Source organism: Schistocerca serialis, chromosome 2 (genome assembly GCF_023864345.2).
Source record: "Schistocerca serialis cubense isolate TAMUIC-IGC-003099 chromosome 2, iqSchSeri2.2, whole genome shotgun sequence".
NCBI classification, from domain to species: domain Eukaryota; kingdom Metazoa; phylum Arthropoda; class Insecta; order Orthoptera; family Acrididae; genus Schistocerca; species Schistocerca serialis.
Genome location: NC_064639.1, coordinates 131,734,805 through 131,758,310, shown reverse-complemented (window position 1 = coordinate 131,758,310; position 23,506 = coordinate 131,734,805). Strand labels below are relative to the sequence as shown.

Sequence of the window (23,506 nt, the reverse complement as noted above, 5' to 3'; positions counted from 1 at the left end):
GCATACAACTTTGGTGTACACGACATTACGAGCTCGTAAAGTGCTTACAAATGTTCGGAAGCGGAATCTATGTCTTCTTTGCCCGTTCCCGATACGAAAGCGTAAGCCGCAAACAGAGCAAGAACCGCCGTTAGCTGCCCACTGAAGGTGAACCAACAGCAAGAGCTAGACAGTCTCAAAACAAAGCTGGGTCGTTATAGTCGCAGTGAATGATGGTACTTGGGGGGGGGGGGGGGGCACTCGAGTTTTATCGCTCTGTGCGATCTATGCTTCTAGGGTTTGAGGTCCCAGAAATACTTTCGCTGTATTTCTCACTTTCAGAGGAGAGTGACCGCTCAAGTGGATCGTTTTCAGCACTGGAAGATAAAGTATATTACAAGTACAGTATCTCTTGTCTACTACCTGTGTAGGAAGTAGAAAAGCAGACAGGTTAACGTAATTCTACGTTGGTACATCGACTAATTGGAGCGCAGTTGTCAAGGGAGGCGATAACGGTACCAAGGCAAAGTTGTTCGGTACCTGCATGTTTGTCGGCAGGCCGTAGATTGTCTATCCCTGAAAAAAGGACTGTAGCATGATGTATTTTTCCCGAGAGCTATTTTTCGTGTAGCAGTTGATGCATCTCTTTAGTTCTTTCCCACAATGGAAGGCCCAGACTCCACGTGCGACAATTGATTTGGATAGTTCGCAGGTGTTTTGTGTTAGAAGCGAACATCGTCCTCCCATACTACACTCCCGTAGAGGGAGGTAGGTTGTACGGTCGCATTATATAATTTCGTCTTGCGGCTAAGATCTTTGCTGAGGAATTACGGCATTAATGCCCTGTCAATCTTAAGCGTTGTCGTTTTCGCTAAACAAGGAATCCGTTCATCGTAGATAGATAGTTCCGTATACAGTAGCGGTCGCTTCTTGGTAAACAGCACTACTGATAGCAATTTTATTCTGCTGCGCCCAGGTTTTGAGGAGATCTAGTTGTGTCCGCATGCGTAAATCATCTGTGGGATACTGTGGCCAGTTATTAAAACGCGGTATCGCCCGCATACAAACTTGTCGATACGCCTCGTTCTAATGGCAAATCGTTTGGATAAATTTGAAAACCAAGGGGGACAAGACGGAGCCCTGAGGGATTGCAGCAGTGGGACTTTTCATTGCAAATTGTTTGCCCTGTATCTGGACGAAAAGTTGCCTGTCATGCAAGTAGCTATCCAAAAGTTTAAGGTAAAGAGTCCTCTATTGCAGTATTCAGCAGCAGCTTCTCTAAGAATTTATGACGCCAACTTCATCATAATTATTTTCTAAATCAGTAAAGGCTCCTATCGTCGAATGAAAGTTGTTGAAGTTCGTCCACACTGATTACATTATCCGGAGAAATTGGAGCTCCCTCGACAGTCTTGCCTGAAAACCAAATTGTTCCGATCACATAAAGTTACGTTGTTCTAATCGATCCGTTATCCTGTTGAAGGGGGACCGTTCCAATATCTTCGCCAGCGTCGGCAGTAAACTGATCGGACGGTAATAATATTATCGGTTAATGAATTGTCTTTCAGAGATTTCGGAACAGGAGCGACTTTCGCTAATTTCTACACCTGAGTGACGTAGATGAGTGAAAGATAACTATTAATGATTCTAGTCACTTATACGACAGGTTTACTGGGCATGTATTTCAGTTACATTATCCCAAAAAAATCCTGTCCAGGTGAGTTGTTCTTCCTCTCAATGATGACCTTTTTTATTTCTTGTGGTGTCCTGAGCAATGGTCGATCCTAGAGTGGTCTGCGTTGAAAGTCGGCTACTACACTCATGCTCATAAATTAACAATAATGCTGATACATGGAGAAACAACGCTCTGGTGGGCGGGTTGAGGGTTTAAATCACCTCGGGGTATGACCATGCGGTGCATTTGACCTGCGGTCGTCGCACGGTGGCGCTGGCAGTAGTCCACATACGCAGAGGTGTATTGGTGCATGTCAGAGTACGGTGCAGCGATTAAGTCTGCAGACGTTTTCAGCCGTACTAATGGTGACTGTGTGTTGAAAATTGGAACAGTTGTCTCCAGACACACAGTCTACAGACGAATGAACAGACATGGTTTATTCGCCCAGAGACGTGCAAGGTGCGTTCCACTAACCCCTGATCACAGGAGAGCCCGTAAAGCCTGGTGTCAAGAACACAGTATATGGTCATTGGAACAGTGGTCCCAGATTATGAACAATGATTCTCAGGCCTGAACCAGATACCAACCCCTTAATGCCCTTGAAAGGGACGTGTATGGAGGTCGTGGTTTGATGGTGTGTGGTGGGATTATGATTGGTGCACGTACACCCCCGCATGCCTTTGACAGAGGAACTGTAACGGGTCAGGTGTATCGGGATGTCATTTTGCACCAGTTGCGCCTTTTCAGGTGTGCAGTAGGTCCCACCTTCCTCCTGATGGACGATAGCGCACGGCCCCACCGAGCTGCCATCGTGGAAGAGTACCTTCAAACAGAAGATATCAGGCGAATGAAGTGGCCTGCCTGTTCTCCAGACCTAAGCCCCATCTAACATGTCTGGGATGTTCTCGGTCGACGTATCGCTGCACGTCTTCGAACCCATAGGACACTTCAGGAGCTCCGACAGGCACTGGTCCAAGAATAAGGAGGCTATACCCCAGCAGCTGCTCGACTACCTGATCCAGTGTATGCCAACCCGTTGTGCGGCCTGTGTACATGTGCATGGTGATCATATCCCTTATTGATGTCGGGGTACATGGGCAGGAAACAGTGGCGTTTTGTAGCACATGTGTTTCGGGACGGTTTTCTCAACTTATCACCAATACCGTGGAATTACAGATCTGTGTCGTATGTGTTCCCTATGTGCCTATGCTATTAGCGCCAGTTTTGTGTAGTGCCACGTTGTGTGGCACCACATTCTGCAATTATCCTTAATTTATGAGCACGACTGTAGTTGTGCTAGCTGTTCTTCTTCCTGCCGTATCTGCTGGTTATGCCTGCCTGGAGGCTGTGGAGTCTGCATCTGCTGGTCGTAAACAGTAGCGTAACGCTCAGTCTTGGTGAAGGGGTCATAGGTGATCTCGTCTGGTCCTTGTGTCGCTCACTTGGGGGAGGGGGGACGGGGAGGGGATGGTTGTCGCAGCCACCGGGCGAGTTGCTCCTCCTCTTTCGTAACGAGCAAAAAGTGGGCTAATTGGGGATGCATCCGCGGGGTGGCCTATATCCGCGTTATCGGCTCAGTCCATGTTACACACTGGTCCCCCCTCTTGCGGCCGGCAGCGGTGACTTTCCTGCTGGCAACTTGCATCACCCCTGCCTCACCACTGCGAACGACATTGCCTGCAGCTGGGATACTAAAAGCATGACCCCTTTAATTGCGCATAGGGCCAATAACTGCCAGGTTCATGCCGATGCCAGCGAGGGAGGTAGGAGGCGTAGTGAAGCTCTTCACCAAGGGATGCACGATCACTTCTGGAACAGCCAGCGCCAATGGCCTGACAGAGTTCTGCGGAGGTGGCTAGGTGGCAGTGTTTCGAAGGCTGATGGCTGAGATGGTACAGCTGGGTCTATGAGGGCCTTTGTTGTGGGAACGTTTCCAAGTCCATGGGTTCCCCATTCCCTAGCCCATTGTGTGCTTATGAGTGGAGTAGTGGGGGTGCAGATTATAGCACTGCGTCGGCGGCGTAGGCGGCACTGGGGTATGGCTGGCACATCGTGGCGTTGCGTGGGTGGCAGGTCACTAGGCCCGAGGTGGCAGTAGTGGGGCAGGTGTTTGTGCATGCAGCCACGGCGGGAGCTGGTTTAGGTGGAGGATCGTGAGCTTGTGACTGGCCATCACGCCGAACAGTTGATGCCGCCTGTGGCCCCCTTAGGTGGAACCCAGACTCTGGCCAAACGTATGCTCCCAGTTGAAGGCACTCCGCGTACAGGCAGACATGTAATTAGAAAGGGAACGCTGCATGAGGTGCAGGAGGTCTAGCAGTGTTCGGTGTCTGCACTCTTCCAATATTTCAACCAGACTGGTACCATCGATGGTGGCGAACCTATATGTGACGAGGCAGCTGTTAAGGCTTCCTCGTTCTGCATCGTCAGTAATACCGCGCGCATTTGTGTTTTCAGCGTCCTGACTATTCAGTCCGCCTTTGTGTTCGAGACCGGATGGAAGGGGGCAGTTGTCAGGTGTTTAGTGTCAGTATGGCGAGAGAAGGCCTTGAGTTTCCATTGTAAACATTGTAGGGACGGCACGTAATGTATTGTTGGTGATAGATGACGGCGTATCTCTCACAAAAGGGAAGTCTGAGAGACTGTCCACCACGAAACGGCCTGGCAAAACCGACGTGCATTTTTATCCACAGGTGGTCTTTGCGTGGTCATCAAGACAAATGCTGTGATCGATTTGCCTAGATCAGGGACCAGGTATGCAAAGAACAACTGCAGTGTCAGTACTGGGATAATATGTTGTTGTGGTCTTCAGTCCTGAGACTGGTTTGATGCAGCTCTCCATGCTACTCTATCCTGTGCAAGCTTCATCATCTCCCAGTACCTACTGCAGCCTACATCCTACTGACTATGCTTAGTGTATTCATCTCTTGGTCTCCCTCTACGATTTTTACCCTCCACGCCGCCCTCAGATACTAAATTGGTGATCCCTCGATGTCTCAGAACATGTCCTGCCAACCGATCCCTTCTTCTAGCCAAGTTGTGCCACAAGCTCCTCTTCCCCCCAATTCTATTCAGTACCTCCTCATTAGTTATGTGATCTACCCATCTAATCTTCAGCATTCTTCTGTAGCACCACATTTCGAAAGCTTCTATTCTCTTCTTGTCCAAACCATTTATCGTCCATGTTTCACATCTATACATGGCTACACTCCATACAAATACTTTCAGAAACGACTTCCTGACACTTAAATCTATACTCCATGTTAAGAAATTTTTCTTCTTCAGAAACGCTTTCCTTGGCATTGCAAGTCCACATTTTATATCCTCTCTACTTCGACCATCATCAGTTATTTTGCTCCCCAAATAGCAAAACTCCTTTACTACTTTAAGTGTCTCATTTCCTAATCTAATTCCCTCAGCATCACCCGACTTAATTCGACTACATTCCATTTTTCTCGTTTTGCTCTTGTTGGTGTCATCTTATATCCTCCTTTCAAGACACTGTCCATTCCGTTCAACTGCTCTTCCAAGTCCTTTGCTGTCTCTGACAGAATTACAATGTCATCGGCGAACCTCAAAGTTTTTATTTCTTCTCCATGGATTTTAATGCCTACTCCGAACTTTTCTTTTGTTTCCTTTACTGCTTACTCAATATACAGATTGAATAACATTGGGGATAGGCTACAACCCTGTCTCATTCCCTTCCCAACCACTGCTTACCTTTTATATCCGTCGACTCTTATAACTGCCATCTGCTTTCTGTACAATAATATACTGGGTGGTTATAATTAAACTTTCGCTTCTTGAGAGTGCTCCCACGAAAATTGGCTGATCGTAGGATAGTGAAAATTTGTCGAAATGTTTCCAAGGACATGCGAAACAGAAATAACGAATAAACCATTAAAAAACGCATTTTAATTTCCGTATAAGAGTGTAACATTTGTTAACTGCGTACACTGTTCACCTTCCAGATTACAAACGTTGCTCAATGTGACGACCATCTGCATCCATGACAGCCTGGAACCGAACTAGAGATACAATTACATAACTGTTTGCAGCACTTCTCGGACGTTGGGCCATGAAATGTTCAGCGGTCCTGACATACGAGGGCTATCCACAAAGTACATTACGTTTTGGAATTAAAAATAAATAAAGTATTGGAATTTTTTTTATTATATACAGATGAAAGCCACACTTAAATACTACTTTTCTACATAGTTGCCATTTAAATTAAGGCACTTATCGTAGCTATGGACGAGCTTGGAAATTCCTTCGTCGTAAAATTCGGCCGCCTGCGCCTTCTACCACGTGGTTACCTCTTCTTGAAGCTGTGCGTCGTCATCAAAACGCTGCATAGCCAACCACTTCTTCATTGCTGGGAATAAGTGGAAGCCGCTCGGTACCAGGTCGGAACTGTATGGCGGATGAGGAAACAAGTCCCACTTGAAAGATTCGAGAACTTCACGAGTGACATTTGCCGTGTGGGCCCGGGCGTTGTCGTGAATCAGCAAGATTTTTGAGCCCAACTTTCCCCTGCGCTTGTTTTGTATTGCTCTTCTGAGGTTGTGCAGAGTTTGGCAATACATTTGAGAGTTTATTATAGTGCCTCTTTCCAGGAAATCCACAAAAATCACACCTTTTCTGTCCCAAAAGAGATAACCACTTGGTTGAAGGCGCAGGCGGCCGAATTTTACGACGAAGGAATTTCCAAGCTCGTCCATCGCTACGATAAGTGCCTTAATTTAAATGGCAACTATGTAGAAAAGTAGTATTTAAGTGTGGCTTTCATCTGTATATAATAAAAAAAATTCCAATACTTTATTTATTTTTAATTCCAAAACGTAATGTACTTTGTGGATAGCCCTCGTATGTCGTCCACTGCTTCAAGATCGCACGTTGCATCCGGCATTCTCAGCAATGGCAACAGTAACTTCAACAATTTGTGGCGCCGTTCGCCATCGGCCTGTCCCAGGAGCAATTCCAAAATCGCCATTTAATTCGAACTTCTGATTTCTGAATCATGTTGTTCAACCCCGGTACAGAAAAAGGGCCACTCCGTGTTTCCTTAAAACGTCGGTATTCTCGAAGAGCAGCAGGACAGTTGCTATTGTTTTGATAAAACAGCTTTATGAGTAAAGCCCTGCTCACGTTGTCCAGATTCGTGTCGACTGTCTGCAGCTGTAATGCACACTACGTCGCCGAACCAGTTCGTATTCGTAGTAGCTGAAGGATGCGAGCCCAGAGTGGAGCCAGAATGATGACCCTGCATGCAGAATCGCCTGGCTACTGTTAAGACGCCGCCTGTTGCACTGATATTGTGACATATCGCAAAAGAGTTACGAAATGTCAAGTTCTCTTATATGCTCTAGGGAGCCCAACTGCACCGCTTAAGGGGGGTAGGACGTCAAACGGGCCGACTTCGACATTTTAATTTCCCCTGTCTATACTTTTACAAATAAATTCATAAAACTTTGTCAACACGACCAGGAAGGATTCAGGATTCAAACTCATAGCAATGTAAGTTCAAAAGTATAACAAAATAAATTTTTTTACGTGTGAAAGTTCATCATTTTTTCACTTACTATTGGCTGCATTTGCTGCTATAGGTACACTTTTCTTTACAAGTAAGAGAGATTCTTCCATGAATTTTGCACAGCATACAAACCATACTTACAGGTGTATGAAACTCTAGAATTTATTTAATTAATGAAAAAATGAATGAGCTGTTACATTTTAAACTTCATGTTTAGAAAAAACTCAAATTTTATGGTTAATTATCTCAATTTTAGCACAGTTTTTAATAGATTTGGAACATTCTAGAGTTTCATACACCTATAAGTATGGTTTGTATGCTGTGCAAAATTCATCGAAGATTGGTTGGTTGGTTGGTTTGGGGAAGGAGACCAGACAGCGTGGTCATCGGTCTCATGGGATTAGGGAAGGATGGGGAAGGAAGTCGGCCGTGCCCTTTCAGAGGAACCATCCCGGCATTTGCCTGGAACGATTTAGGGAAATCACGGAAAACCTAAATCAGGATGGCCGGACGCGGGATTGAACCGTCGTCCTTCCGAATGCGAGTCCAGTGTGCTAACCACTGCGCCACCTCGCTCGGTTCCATCGAAGAATCTCTCTTACTTATGAAGAAAAGTGTACCTATGCAATGAATGCAGCCAATAGTAAGCGAAAAAAATGATGACATTTCACATGTAAAAAAAAGCATATTTTGTTATATTTTTGGACTTCCACTGCTTTGGGCGTGAATCCTAAACACTTCCTGGTCATGCTGAGAAAGTTTTATGAATTTATTTGTAAAAGTATAGACAGTGGAAATTAAAATGTCCTCTGGTGCCTCTCCTGCTCCAAGTCGGCCAGTTCGACGTCCTACCCCCCTTAAAAGCTTAGCGCAGCACTGCACCGCGGGTCAGTAATGCGGCGACCTCATGTGCTGTCAGTGGGATCTCGTCCGGGGTTTGTAGTTGGTGCTGGTCGAGCGTGAAACTGTTCCTGGCCATCGAACTCAACGTCACGGCCAGTGGGAAAGCACGACAGCGTGTCTGCATTAGCAAACTGGGCGGTGGAGCGGAAGTGGATTTCGCAATTGTAAACTCTCAGATACAACTCTCACCTAACCAGGCAGTGCCCTGTCTTTTCCAGGGGCTTGTAATTTTCTGCCTTCCAAATACAGATGAAATGAAATATGGGCGAGGAGCTTCCGGCGGGCAGACCTGATCGCCTGGTGCACGTCTTTTGAGATGACGCCACTTCTGCGACTTGCGCGTCGATGAGGATGAAATGATGATGATGTAGACGACACAATACCCAGTCTCTGAGCGGAGAAAATCTTCAACCCAGCCGGGAATCGAACCCGGGCCCCGCGGCATGAGAAGCCGTCGCGATGTACACTCAGTTACTGTGGCGGACTCAAATACAGATGAAATTTCTTCACGCTGTAAGTTATTGCTAAAGCCTTATTTTCAAAATGGGAGTAGTTTCATTGCGCTGTTGTTAATGTTTTAGAGCACTAGGCAGTTCGTCTTTTGCATCGTCCGACGTTCTATGGACAGAACTACCCCAATCCTGTAGCGTGATCTCCAAGTCGCAAACGTTAACAGCAAACACGGCGTATAAATGCACTGACTCAGTTAATCAGTCCTTGTATTCTATGATAATCAGGTTCCATCTTTTCGTGTGCGTTCCCGCTTACTCTTCGCAGTACGTGAAGTGCACTCCACATAAAAAAATGCAACGTGATTATCATAATTGTTGGATGTGAAGTCCGCCAGTTGTGCAAAACACCGTTTTCTCTCAGTACCCAAACATGTTTCGGCACCACTGTGCCATCATCAGTGGGTTTTCGTTTTTTTATTTATTCTGCAGTGTGATCATTTTTGTTAAATGATTATAAAATTGTGTGCATGTTTAGTTCAAACAACAGATCGTTTCTTTTTGTGAATACCTTTACATTTGGTGTGCAAGAATTTTCTGGATCGCTTGTGTGTTAATTACTACAGGTAGCTTGTCATCTGCAACCAAACGATGTTGATGAGAATTTTTTTTGCTGGGAGTTAACCTATCTTCTAGAATGTAAACATCTCGAAAAACTGAATTACATGCCAGAAGATAGGTTAACTCCCAGCAAAAAAAAATTCTCATCAACATCGTTTGGTTGCAGATGACAAGCTACCTGTAGTAATTAACACACAAGTGATCCAGAAAATTCATGCACACCAAATGTAAAGGTTTTCACAAAAAGAAACGATCTGTTGTTTGAACTAAACATGCACACAATTTTATAATCATTTAACAAAAATGATCACACTGCAGAATAAATAAAAAAACGAAAACCCACTGATGATGTCACAGTGGTGCCGAAACATGTTTGGGTACTGAGAAAAAACGGTGTTTTGCACAACTGGCGGACCTCACATCCAACAATTTTAACTGCAAACACGGCCAATACAAGGAGCTGCAAACCAAAATGATGGATATGATTATCATAGTTTACGAAGATTGATTAATTGCACTTTACTGCTTTCTATGCAGGGTTATTCAAAAAGATGGACCCAATTTAATTGATTTATATTTCTTAATGTTTAAATTGTGCATGAACAATCTACACACCAATGAAAGAAGGAATTACATAGATTTTTTAAACACAGGTAATAAATATTCAATGTTCCCCCCATCCCACTTCCTGCACGTCAAACTCGTCCCACAAGTGAAGCAGCATGCCTTGTGATACGGAGCTCGCCACAGCAGTAATTTGGTTCCACACGTCGGCCATAACTGTAGGTAGAGGTGGGACGTAACAGTCTCCTTAACATAGCCGTATAAGAAAAGGTCAGAGGACGTGAGATCAGGAGGTTTCGGTGGCAAGAAGTGTAGGGCTAGGCCTTGATTTCCCATGCGACCTACCCTCACCGAGGAAGGGATTGATTTAAAAAAGCGCCAGTGGGGCGGAGCTCCACCCTGTTAGAAAATGAAATCTTGTGAATCTTCGGTTGAGGAATAAGCCATTGTTCCAGCATGTCCGTTATTTCACTTACCGTGCTTTCCGCAAAAAAGAATGATCCATAAATTTTTGTCCTTGATAAGGCACAGAACACGTTTACCTTCACCTAGTCTGTCTCAAGCTGTAACGTAAGGGGATTTTGTGGACCAAATATGACCATTTCTGTAGCAGCGTCGCCGTTTTCCTCGCCCTAGAGGCCGCAACTATCACCGCCCTACCGACCGTTTGCACAACCAGTGTGTTAACAAAACAAAACTATGGATCTTCGTCTTCCCTTCGGTATGTAGACTGTTCATGTCTCATTTATATGTCGAGAAATGCAAATCAGTTAAACTGCGTCCGTCTGTTTGAATAACCCTGCATTATGCTTTTTAACATTGACCTCAGTGTTACAGGAAAACTCTTTATTTTAGTTGACGCTACACGAAGAATGCTGCCACGTCATTCCTAACGAACAGAAATATTCAGACGTGAAAGCAACTTGGGCATACTCCAAGGGAGTAAGAACTGTTGCTTCTCGCAGTTTACATGTAAATGACCTTGTGGATAGTCTTGCAACTTCTGTGAGGCTTCTCGCGGATGATGATGTCGTATATAGGTAAGTCGCAACGCTATAAAATTGTAGAGAATTCCAGGGAAGCCCGTCGAGGATCGCCTGTGCAGGATTTAGTAGTTCATCCTGAACATAAAGAAATTTAACGTATTGCGCATAAACAGACAGAAAGACACATTGTGTTTGATTATAATATTGCAAACTAATCATTCTAAGCAGTCGCATACATAAAATAGCTGCCAGTAAGCCTACTGGGCGTTTTAAAGTGGAACGTCCACTTACAATTAATTGAGGATAAGGCAGATACCAGACTGACAAGGGACCCCTTGCGTGTGGGGTCGCAAACGGCGATGATGCTTTCGACATTCGACGCACCACATATTGTCTGCCATGCAACCACAATAGGGACTGCTAATGGCAACATGGGGCCGGACTGGAGGTATCCCATGGTGAGCACAGCATGAGGCTACCGAGTGTAGTTGAACTGTTCAGTCGACGAGTAACTCACAACAGTGCTACTGTGTTGGTGGTGTTGATACAAAACAGAGCCGTGGTAACGATAAACAAGGAAATCATTGCATTATATCTCCAGTAGTTGCCGAAATTGACATTTCGTTAGAAAGGAACTCGAGGAATTTCGCAGAGTGGGAAAGAAGTGGCACATGAATACTAACGTTTCTGCAAGATGAGTCAGTGAAATGTATGGTGTCGTATACGCTCGACTGCGTGAACAATGTACCTGAGACGCACAATAATGACGATACTTGCTTAATAAGTGAAAGTGATACTGAAAGAGGTGTCGAGCCACGTCGTTCATCATCCTCGTCGGACAGGGAGCCACAAATCCCGTCTCCAGTGAAATGTAGTAAAGGAAAATCGCGATCCAAGGAGCAGGTACTAAACATAATTAGGCACACGGAAGATCATCTGCAGCGCCGAAAAAAGAATTATGAAGAGATTTCTAATAAGTCCACAGTAATGTGACAAGTGTAGAGTATACGAAAGGCTACTGATATTCAAGGGAGGACAAGGCGCACTTGTTACAAAAACTGCTGTTTGCGCGTTTCAAGAACGCTCGAATAATGTCGACGATGTCCATTTTGTGAAGCGTAATACACACAACCCATATAAGGATGTGCATGATAGTGACCTATTACGTTATGCACATCAAATTCCGCGACATAGATTACAGTGATTTCAAAGGAAGCAGTACATGGTTACACTCCAAACAACACTACATAACTGCAGGACGTAAGATAGCAAAATTTTAAACAAAGCGTAAACCTGACGATGCTCAGCAAACTGCGGAATCGGCCCGAAAATTTGTAGATGAGATAAACTTATCCCGTCGTTCAGTAATGAATCTGTTTTCAACTCAGACCAATCGGAATTTGAAGAGGAAATGCATATGAAAAGAACAATGGAAATTAGAGGCACCAAAAGAGTTTCATCAAGATCAACTAACATCAATGCCTTAATGTATTCGTATACAATTATGCCGACTGTTAATCTGAATGGTAGATCGTCTGGAAAGTTATTTACTGTGCTGCGGGAAGTGAGAAGTACTCTGCCCCCTGCGACTGTTTATCGTGCGCCTGATCTTGCGAGGAAGGGCAGTAGAGAAAATTTACGTCACAGTGAACAAGAGTGCGAAGATGATCGTAAGAGAACTACGACTATGGTATGAGCACTGCTTATGGCCAGCAACTGGTCAACATAATTCGTTTTTGCTTGATTCCTGGTCTCCATATAAAAGTCACACCCCTTTACAGCCCACTATCCCTCCTAAAAAGTGTGTGACGTTGCAGTTCAAGCCACCTGGAACCACTGGACATATTCCGCCTCTAGACGTTTTTTTTCCGTGCTTATGAAACATATTAGCTACTGCTACAGTATAGCCAGTTTCGCGATAAGCTCCACGACAAACTGTTTCGCAATCGGTTGCATGCCATTACACTCCACTAGATCTCATCACCTCGTCATACCAATATGACTGTATACGCATTCTTTAAGAGCGGATACCTAGCTGCTAGCTGAACGTCCTGTACGGTTTGTAACTACCAAGGAGGTTACATTATGTTAGGTTACGTTAGGACTTCGATCTTGATGGTGCGAATCTTTGTAATCCACGAGACTCAGAGGGCCATAAACACGGGTTCCCAGGTAGATGCCGTGTTTCTTGACTTCCGCAAGGCGTTTCATACAGTTCCCCACAGTCGTTTAATGAACAAAGTAATAGCATATGGACTGTCAGACCAATTGTGTGATTGGATTGAAGAGTTTCTAGATAACGGAACGCAGCATGTCATTCTCAATGGAGGGAAGTCTTCCGAAGTAAGAGTGATTTCAGGTGTGCCGCAGGGGACTGTCGTAGGAACGTTGCTATTCACAATATATATAAATGACCTCCTGGATAACCTCGGAAGTTCACTGAGGCTTTTTGCGGATGATGCTGTAGTATATCGAGAGGTTGTATCAATGGAAAATTGTACTGAAATGCAGGAGGATCTGCAACGAATTGACGCATGGTGCAGGGAATGGCAATTGAATCACAATGTAGACAAGTGCAATGTGCTGCGAATACGTAGAAAGAAAGGTCCATTATCATTTAGCTACAATATAGCAGGTCAGCAACTTGAAGCAGTTAATTCCATAAATTATCTGGGAGTAGGCATTACGAGTGATCTAAAATGGAATAACCATATAAAATTAATTGTCGGTAAAGCAGATGCCAGACTGAGATTCATTGGAAGAATCCTAAGGAAATGCAATTCGAAAACAAAGGAAATAGATTACAGTACACTTGTTCACCCACTGCTTGACTACTGCTCACCGGTGTGGGATCCGTACCAGATAGGGTTGAGAGAGGAGATAGAGAAGATCCAACGGAGAGCTGCGCGCTTCGTTACAGGATCATTTAGTAATCTCGAAAGTGTTACGGAGATGATAGATAAACTCCAGTGGAAGACTCTGCAAGAGAGACGCTCAGTAGCTCGGTACGGGCTTTTGTTGAAGTTTCGAGAACATAACTTCACCGAGGAGTCAAGCAGTACATTGCTCCCTCCTACGTATATCTCGCGAAGAGACCATGAGGACAAAATCAGAGAGATTAGAGTCCACACAAAGGCATACCGACAATCTTTCTTTCCACGAACAATACGCGACTGGAATAGAAAGGAGAACAGATAGAGGTACTCAAGGTACCCTTCGCCACACACCGTCAGGTGGCTTGCGGAGTATAGATGTAAATGTAGATTTAGAATCATTATGTCGCGCCATTTTTCATTCTGTGTTCACGGTGCAAGTTAATGGTTTGTCTTCAACATTTCTGGAATGTCGACGATGTCCATTTCGCGAAGCGTAATACATACACCCCATATAAGATTGATCTCTGCACCTCCCGGACGCTCATTTTCTGTCACAGTCGTGATGGCCAGTCATTAGCAGCTAATATTTTTTCCTGTCATAACTGTTAACACAACACTTTCAAATCAGCCTTACTAAAGACTGAACTTACGACCTCGCATTCAAGGGGTTACTTGTGAGATCCATTGGAAGCATCCGCAGGAGATGTAGTCCATTCACGAAGGAGGCAGCTTACAAAAACCTCATTCGAGCCATGTTTGAATATTGCTCATCAGTTTAGGATCCACACCAGATGCGACTGATTCAGGAAATAGCGAATATCCAAAGAACAGCAGCGCGTTTTGTCACCGCTTCATCTAGTAAGCAAGAAATCGTCATGGATATGCTCATTCAACTCCAATGGCAGATGCTAGAAGAGAGTGGTTGTGAATCACGGTTTTGTGTACTGTTGATATTCTAGAGCGTAAGTTCCTGTGAGAATCGAGCGTTATGTCGCTTCCATGTACGTACGAGGGTCACTTCAGAAGTTCTTTACACTGTGCTACCGTTATGGTCAGCTTGAAATTCATGTCAATTGTGAGCTTGGCCTTAGGCCTGGCGGTCGTATATGTGTTTGATGGTTCGCGTCGCTGTGTCGTGAGTAATTCAGTTTTAAAATGGAAGCTGAAATTGAGCGAGGTTGGATTACACGTAGTAACCAGCGTTCCTACATCAAAATCGAATCGCTACGTGGAAAGAATCCAACTGAAATTTACAACGCTTTGAGAGAGATGTGTAGTGGACCTTAGCACAGTATGATGGTGGTCTGCTTGTTTCCGTGAAGGTCGGGTGAGCACTGAGGGCAACCCAAGAAGTGGAAGGCCATCAACTGCAACGGTCTACACCTCTCAGGTTACTGTTAATGACATTTTGAGAGAGGGCCGACGAAAAACATGTGAGCAAATTGTGTATGAGACCAGAATGTCTTTCACTTCAGTTTACAGAATCAGAACTGAAAAGTTGCTGCCAAATGGGTTTCACATAATTTGAGTGAAAAGCAGAAAGCAGTTCACAAAAGAATCGCAGAAGAGTTGTTTGAACGTTATCGAAGAGAAGGAGAACAGTTTGTGAAAAGGATTGTTGCACTTCGCGAAGCCTGGCTACTATGTTTTGAGCCAAAACTGAAGTGTCAGTCGTCACATGGGGAAGTTCCGACTCTCCACGCCAGGAAAAGTTCCACCGCCAACAATCAAAAGTGAAAATGATGATGATCTTTGCGTATGACATGAATGCTTGATAAACAGAGTGCCCAGGGGATGTCTGTAACAGGCGCGTACTACGAACCGCTTCTGCAAAATGTTTTTGCCCGAAAATTCGTCAAAGAAGGCCTGCTTGCAGGTGATGTCCTCATTTTGCACACTATGTAAAACCGCGTATTGCCCTACAAGTGAGAGAAACGATCGACAAATACGGATGGAAAATATTTCCCATCCATATTTCCCCTCCCATCATACAATCCTGATATGACCCCACCACACTTTGATTTGTTCCCCAAATAGAAGGAGCAAGTCTATGGAAAACGTTTTGACACAACTGATGAAGCCTCCAGTGAGATGACCCAAGTAATCAGACAGCTCAACAATGAAGGCGCCCTATACGGAATACAGAAGTTAGAAAAACTTGGGAAGCTGTCGTAAGCAAGAATGGAGATGGTATGGAATGCCTGTGAAAATACTTTCTTCGGTTCTGTCTTACAGCGCGCATAACTTTTCAAATGAAGCTCGTATAGCTTGCGAAAAGATAATGGAGGCTAAAATCAGAGAGACTGGAGTCCACAACGAGGATTAGTAAACATTATTCCCCAGCACCATTCGTGAATGGAACAGGAAAGGTGGGGGAGGTGACACTGGTACCGAACGTACTCTCCGTCTCACACCGTAATGTGGCTGTTGGAATATAGACATCGATACAGATGTAGGAATAGTCTGTTCTAAATTATTTTATAACATCCAGAGATGATCAGATAATCGAAATCGTTGGTTAATACAGAATTATTTCATTATTGTAACCGGCGAGTATCGAGGTCATGTTTAGTTAGTAGCATCTTTGGAAAGAACGCACACCAAGTTTGAGCCATATCGGTCTATATCTTTGTGTTTGGCATTCGTATGAATCAAGGAAGTCGAGTGATTGCCAAAAAAATGGACGAAAAAAAATTTCGTGTGGTAATTAAATATTACTTTATGAAAGGCAAAACGCCTCATGAGACTAAAGAGAAGCTTGATAAACACTACGGTGGCTCTGCACCTTCGGTTGCAACAGTTTATAAGTGGTTTCAAAATTCTCGGATTGGCCATATGGACACAAGTGATGCTGAACGTTCTGGGCGCCCTGTGGAGGTTACGACTGCAGAAATCATTGATAAAATCCATGATATGGTGATGGATGACAGATCAGTTAAGGTGCGTGAGATTGATAGTGCTGTGGGCATCTCGAATGAATGGGTACATAATTTTTGCATAAACATTTGGACATGAGAAAGCTATCCGTAAGATGGGTTCCGCGATTGCTCACGCTTGACCAAAAATGGAATCATGTGAAGTGTTGCAAGGATGGTTTGCAGCTGTTCAGGAAGAATCCGCAGGACTTTAAGCGTCGTTTCGTCACTATGGATGAAACATGAATACATTACTATACTCCTGAGACCAAACTACAATCTAAACAATGAGTTACCAAGGGAGAATCGGCACAAAAAAAAGGCGAAGACCATTCCTTCGGCCGGAAAGGTTATGGCGACTGTCTTTTGTGATTCGCAAGGGATAATCCTCATCGATTATCTGGAAAAGGGTGAAACTATTACAGGTGGATATTATTAATCGTTATTGGACTGTTTGAAAACCGAGCTGCAAGAAAAACGCCGGCGATTGGACCGCAAAAAAGTCCTTTTCTATCATGACAATGCACCAGCACACACCTGAGCAGTTGTGATCGCAAAATTAATGGAAATAGGATTCCAATTCGTTTCACATCCCCCCTATTTTCTAGACGTGGCTCAAAATGGCTCTGAGCACTATGGGTCTTAACATCTGTGGTCATCAGTCCTCTAGAACTTAGAACTACTTAAACCTAACTAACCTAAGGACATCACGCACATCCATGCACGAGGCAGGATTCGAACCTGTGACCGCAGCGGTCACGCTGTTCCAGACTGAAGCGCCTATAGACGTGGCTCCCTCGGACTACTGTTTGTTCCCCAATTTGAAGAAATGGCTGGCGGGACAAAGGTTTTATTCAAACGAGGAGGTGATTGCAGCAACTAGTAGCTATTTTGCAGACTTGGACAATTCCTATTATTCGGAAGGTATCGACAAATTAGAACAGCGTTGGACGAAGTGTATAAGTCTAAAAGGAGACTATATGGAAAAATAAAATAGGTTTACCCCAAATATGTAAGAAGTTTTTATTTTTGCACGGATTTTTCAAATGCCCCTCGTAAAAAGGTGGTGTCTTGTTATTTTGGACATGTCCGGAAGAACAGGCACCACGCAGAATCCACAACTGTGATACCTATTTTGTAAACTGAAGGTGGAGGGGGTGATAAAGGAAAGGGAAGAAATCAGTGATATCCGCTGCGTCGGGACTTTATGCTGTATCAGCAGCTACGAATGACAGCTTGGGCCGGACTGGGGTACCAATCCGGCATCTCCCGCTTACTAGGCAGTTGCTTAACCACTACGCCACCCAAACACAGTGTTTACCGCAAATGGGCGGAGCATCTCGGCACGCTCCCCGGCTGATCCTCATTCCCACCCACCACTGCCTATCTTCAGCCCCCGACCATGTCCGCTATGCTCGCTAATTTTAGATTCCCGCTGAAGGTCGAACGTCTATGAACATCCGCAGTGAAGATTCTGGTTTCTTCGTCCATTGAGGCGAATCAAGTATATGAATGCGAGGTATCTGTTCTTTCGGACATATCCGAAGATCCCGGGTTTGAATCGCGATCCGACACAAATTTTCACTCGTCGCCACTGATTCCACGTAAAGTCCCGATGCAGCTGACATTATCGATTCCTTCCCTTTTCTTTCTCACCCTTCCACCTTCAATTTACAAAATTATTGTTATTATTCTAAAATGCATTTTTTTTAAATTGCTGCGAGCTGTGGAACACTATATACGTGAAATATATTGGAAGGGCAATAAAGATATGCAACAGGGTGAACCTTGTCCGTCGATGGTTAGAGGCACTTTAACCAAAGACATGCGCCTGTTACATTGTTTAGTGCATGCAGTTTGATGTGTGGTTTCAATGTGGGTGCCGCGCTGTACTCACATCCCTCTTCCTGGAGACCATGAAGCGCTTGTCCTTGGAGTAGCCATTCCAGCGACTGTCGCGCTTGTCCGGCTGCACCTGGTAAGCGGTGAACGGGTTGAGCGCCTGGTACGAGTAATCCGGGATGTAGAGGGCGCGTCTGTCCACGGCGTAGTGCGGGCCCAGCGCCGATGAGTAGACGGGGCCTTCCAGCCACTCACCTGCCCCGGCAAAAAATAACACGACAGCGAGATTTAGTCTCACATAGTCTAAAATAAAAATAAAACACTCAGGATTAAAGCGACACTAAGGAAGAACGCTATCAGTTACTTTACACATTTCTTTTTCATCAGTCTTCTGGCTGGCTCAGTCCATTCCGCCACAACTTCATCCAATCTCTTCATAGCACCACCTGCACAAGACGTGCTCAGTTGTTATACTGGGTGCGCGAAATGAAACTGGCCCGGAAAATATTTCATGCCCCTTAAAACAGGCAACTGAGCTTGCATTATCCATCCTGACTGCAGACACTATAATTTGGGTTGCCTATCTTAAGCAGCACAAAATATTTTCTGAATAGTTTCATTTTGCCCACTCTGTATATGAGTGACGTTTAATAAACAACATCTATTTTTTTATTGAATGCAGGTAGGTTTTATTCAAGATTTCCCAATCTTTTGGTTGCAAAACCCTATTTTTCAGTTTAATCCCCATTCAATGCGATGGCCTCACGCCACCTTACTGGGAGGGCCTTTATGCATGCATAGTATAAAGGGCTTTCAAAAAGTTTTGTACAGTTGTCTCTAATTGTTTTATTTTTTGCAGGAAGAGAATGAAATTTTTTGTGAACATACTTGGAACATTTAGCAACAAGTTGGTATATAAAAGTGTTTTCTTTTATTTACAGGTGAGCCATAATGGACCGTGAAGTAGATGTGAAGTTCCTCTTCAAGACTGGCGATGACTCTGCCACATCGATTCACAGGAAGTTGCTCCCTGTTTATTGGGGGGAGAGGGGGGGGGGAGAGACACAGTGGATCGCAGCAGTATCCAGCGGCGGTTGCACAGGTTTAAAGAAGGTGATTTCTCTCTACTGGGCAATCCACGATGCGGTAGACCATCGTGTGTGTGATGTGTGATGTGAATAAGGAGACCAGTGATCAAATCATCCAAAATGACAGATGTGTGATGACACGATAGCCTGCTTAAGTGACTCGTTCGTCATTGGGTAGTGTGGTATCACTGGTACAGTCAGTAGGGTACAGAGAAATCAGTGCACGTTGGGTGCCTATATTATTAACCAGAGAAATGAAAACGATGAGGAAGAATGTGTGCGAGGGTCTCATGAAGACCTTTACTGAAGAGTGGAAACAGTGTTTTGACAGCGTCATTACCCAGGATGAAACATGGTTGTTTTTGTCCGAACCTGAGACCAAAACCCAATCCATGGAGTGGCGTCATCCGGGTTCCCCTCGGAAAAAGAAACCAAGACTTTTACGAACAGCAGGCCGAAAGATGATGGCCTCCTTCTTCTGGAATAAGTGGGATGTCATTTTCATTGACTTTTTGGAACCTGGCTCCACAATTAACCGGGACCGTTACTGTTTGTCATTGGACAAGCTGCGACGTGCCATCAAGACCCACAGACCGCAGCTTCAGGTTCAGCTCATCAGACTACACCATGACAATGCCAAACCCCATACAGCCTTATGACGATGGAGAAAATCAGGAAAATGAGTTGGAAAATTGTTCCTCATCCTCCCTCTAGTCCGGACTTGGCTCCATCTGAAGGACCACCTGCGCGGTAAAACATTTGATAGTGAGAAAGACCTTATTTCCTGTGTCAAGCGATGGTGCAACATTCAATTCCCAGAATTTTACCAAAGTGCATTTACATCATGGAAAGAACATTGGGCCGGATGTGTCATAGCTGATGGAGGCTACATTGAGTAGGCTTAATGTATAGCTAAATGTTCTAAGAATGTTCACAAAAAACTCTACTGGTCGACGTCGAAACCAACTGCCCATCATCCACGTACTGCTTCCCACGGAGTGCACCCTCCATCGAGCCAAACAGATGAAAGTCGGAATGTGCGACGTCCGAGCTGTAGGTTGGATGAGGAAGAACAGTACAATGAACTTTTGCGAGTTCCACTCGGATGTGCAGAATGGTGTGAGGCTTTGCGTTGTCATGGGGAAGGAGAAGTCGTTTCTTCCATTTCCTGAGGTAGCACAAAAAAATGGTTCAAATGGCTCTGAGCACTATGGGACTCAACTGCTGAGGTCATTAGTCCCCTAGAACTTAGAACTAGTTAAACCTAACTAACCTAAGGACATCACAAACATCCATGCCCGAGGCAGGATTCGAACCTGCGACCGTAGCGACCTTGCGGTTCCAGACTGCAGCGCCTTTAACCGCACGGCCACTTCGGCTAGGTAGCACAAAATACGCTTCAGAGTTGATTGTTGCACCATGAGAGGACACCAAACACAATAACCCCTTTAGAATCCCAAAAGACTGACGCCATGACTGAACTGGCTGAGGGTGGAGCTTTGAACTTTTTCTTCAGAGGAGAGGTGGTGTAACGCCACTCCGTGGATTGCCGTTTTGTTTCCGGTTCGAAGTGAAGAACCCATGTTTCATCGCCTTTGACGATGTTCGACAAAAAATTGTCGCCACCAGCCTCATAACGTGCAAAGCAATTCTGCGCAGATGTTTCTTAGTTGCTGTTTATGGCCTTCTGGCTGGCGGCGAGGAACTCAGCGGTCACACACCTTTCACTACCCCAAACAGTGGACGAGAGTGACAGCCTTACCAACAGAGTCGTCCAGCTGAGCATCGAGGTGTTTGATTGTGATCCGTCGGTCACTTCTAGTGAGAGTGTCCGCACGTTCCAATACTGTAGGAGTCACAGCTGTGTGCAGCCGTCCGGCATGCGGGAGATCGGACAAGTTGTTCCACTGAATGTTCCACGATATCTCACAACAAATTCCGCCTTTTTTCAACCAAAAATAGCCGAGAAAAACAATCCATTGCATTACTTATTGAACGCCGGTCGTACAATCTACTCTCCGTACTCCTCAACAAATTTTTGTCCTCTTTACCTCTCTCTGGTTCCATGTCTTAACATGTCCATTCATCCTATACTTTCTCCTAGTTAGTGTTTTCAGCATTTTCCTTCACTCGGCGATTCTGTGGAGAGTGTCCTCATTTTCTATCAGTACAATTAATTTGGCCATCCTTGTATGACCCAGCTCAAGGAAATCGATTCTCTTCTTTTTCCGGTTTCCTGCCGTTCATGATTCATTTCCGTACCACATTGTCTGCTGACATACATTGTCAGATATTTCTTTCTCAAATTATGATCAGATTTCTTTTGGAGAGGAATGGTATCATTGACTGCACTAGTATGCTTCTTGTATGCCCCTTCTTTCGTCCTTTATATGCTGTGCATGGTATCAAAACTTCTTGAGTTCTTCTAATACACAATTAGCATGCTAAGTGTGATGCTCTTCTCATTTCTGGTACTCCTCATTCCTTTCCTCTTCCTTTGGTTTACTCTCAGTCCACATTCCGTGTACTCGCTATATTGGGTTGTTTTGGGGGAAGAGACCAAACTACGAGGTCATCGGCCTCATCGCATTAGGGAAGGACAGGGAAGGAAGTAGGCCGTGCCCTTTCAAAGGAACCATCCGGGCATTTGCCTGGAGCGATTTAGGGAAATCACGGAGAACCTAAATCAGGATGGCCGGACCCGGGATTGAACCGTCGTCCACCCGTCGCTATATCGTTTATTCCATTCAACAGGTTCTGTAATTCTTCGCCGCTATTATAGAGCACAGCAATGTCATCAGCGAATCTTATCGTTGATGCATTTTCGTCTTAAATTTTAATCCACCGCTGAACGTTTCTTTATTTCCACCAATGCTTCTTCGATATTCAGGTTCAACAGTGGATGAGAAAGACTGCGTTCTTGCCTTGCACACTTTTTAATCCAAACACTTCTCTTTCTGTCTTCCAGTCTTATCGTTACCTCTTCGTTCTCGTACATACTGTCTATTGGCCATCTCTCCCTGTAGCATTTACATTTTTTTCTGAAGATATAAATATCATACCCATACGTATGGGAAGCAACACAGTACCTTTCAGGTGACATCTGTAGTCATGACACTTTATCAGTGGATGCGCGTGAATTCTTACAGATCTTGAACACTTGCATCCACTACATTTCTTTCAAAAACCGAGATACTACAAACAGCATGCTGCGTTCTTCCGCTATCAGTTTACCTGCGTTTGTCTCTGTGGTTACTCTGTTACCGTGACATATATCGATCATAAATTACGTCCTTGAGTTTAAACTGCCATATCACACATCAGTGTGCTTGGAAACAGTGAGACAAAGTTTCCATACACCAAGAGACAGAAATTTCCTTTGACATACGATATATACTATAGGAAAAAAATTAGTACAACGTTTTAGAGGTTTCTAGCTCACTCAATATTTCTTGTTGCAACAGTGCATATGGAGTTATGAAATGATTACATTTAGTAATCAATAGCACAAGCGGTTCTGAGGAACCAGGTATCGACCCGTGCTGAAACACCCATCTTAGTACGTGAGATAGGCTCCACGGCCAGCAATTCAGGAGCTGACTCTAGCATCCAGTTGATCGTACAGACGGCGAAGACTGTCCCACCATACGTTATGCCACGCCTGCTCGACGGGTTCACGTATTTCTGTAAGAGTTGCTGGTTGACAAGTCGCACGAGTCTCTTCTCATCCCATCGTATACCACACGTGCCCAATCAGAGGCACGTCCGGAGATCTAGCTGGTCAGGGAAGTTGCTGCAAGTCCTGCAGCACACTTTCAGTTTCAGGGCAGTGTGCGGGCGATCACTGTCCTATTGGACCGACACATCACCATCCTGTAGCAAGAACGGCAAAAGAGCGGATCGAACAACATTCTGCATGCATGGTTAGTGTTCCCTCCAGAAACACCAAAGGCGAATGAGAGTTGTAGTTTATCGCATCCTGGACCTTGAGGCCAGCGTGCCTTGGACGCACGCGCTCCACGAGACAGCACTCACCAAGTCTACGTTGTAAGCGGAAACGATCATTACTTGCGTG

General features: G+C 44.7%; 1 protein-coding gene across 2 annotated transcripts in view; it reads right to left on the bottom strand.

The window, feature by feature from the left end:
- The window catches only part of LOC126455462 (uncharacterized), a 252,901-nt gene that overhangs the window by 27,187 nt on the left and 202,208 nt on the right, over positions 1-23,506 (bottom strand). For both annotated transcript variants that reach the window (XM_050091213.1, XM_050091211.1), the window contains exon 7: positions 18,399-18,598. In XM_050091213.1, the coding sequence (XP_049947170.1) occupies positions 18,399-18,598 (200 nt within the window). The remainder of the gene's footprint in view (positions 1-18,398; positions 18,599-23,506) is intronic.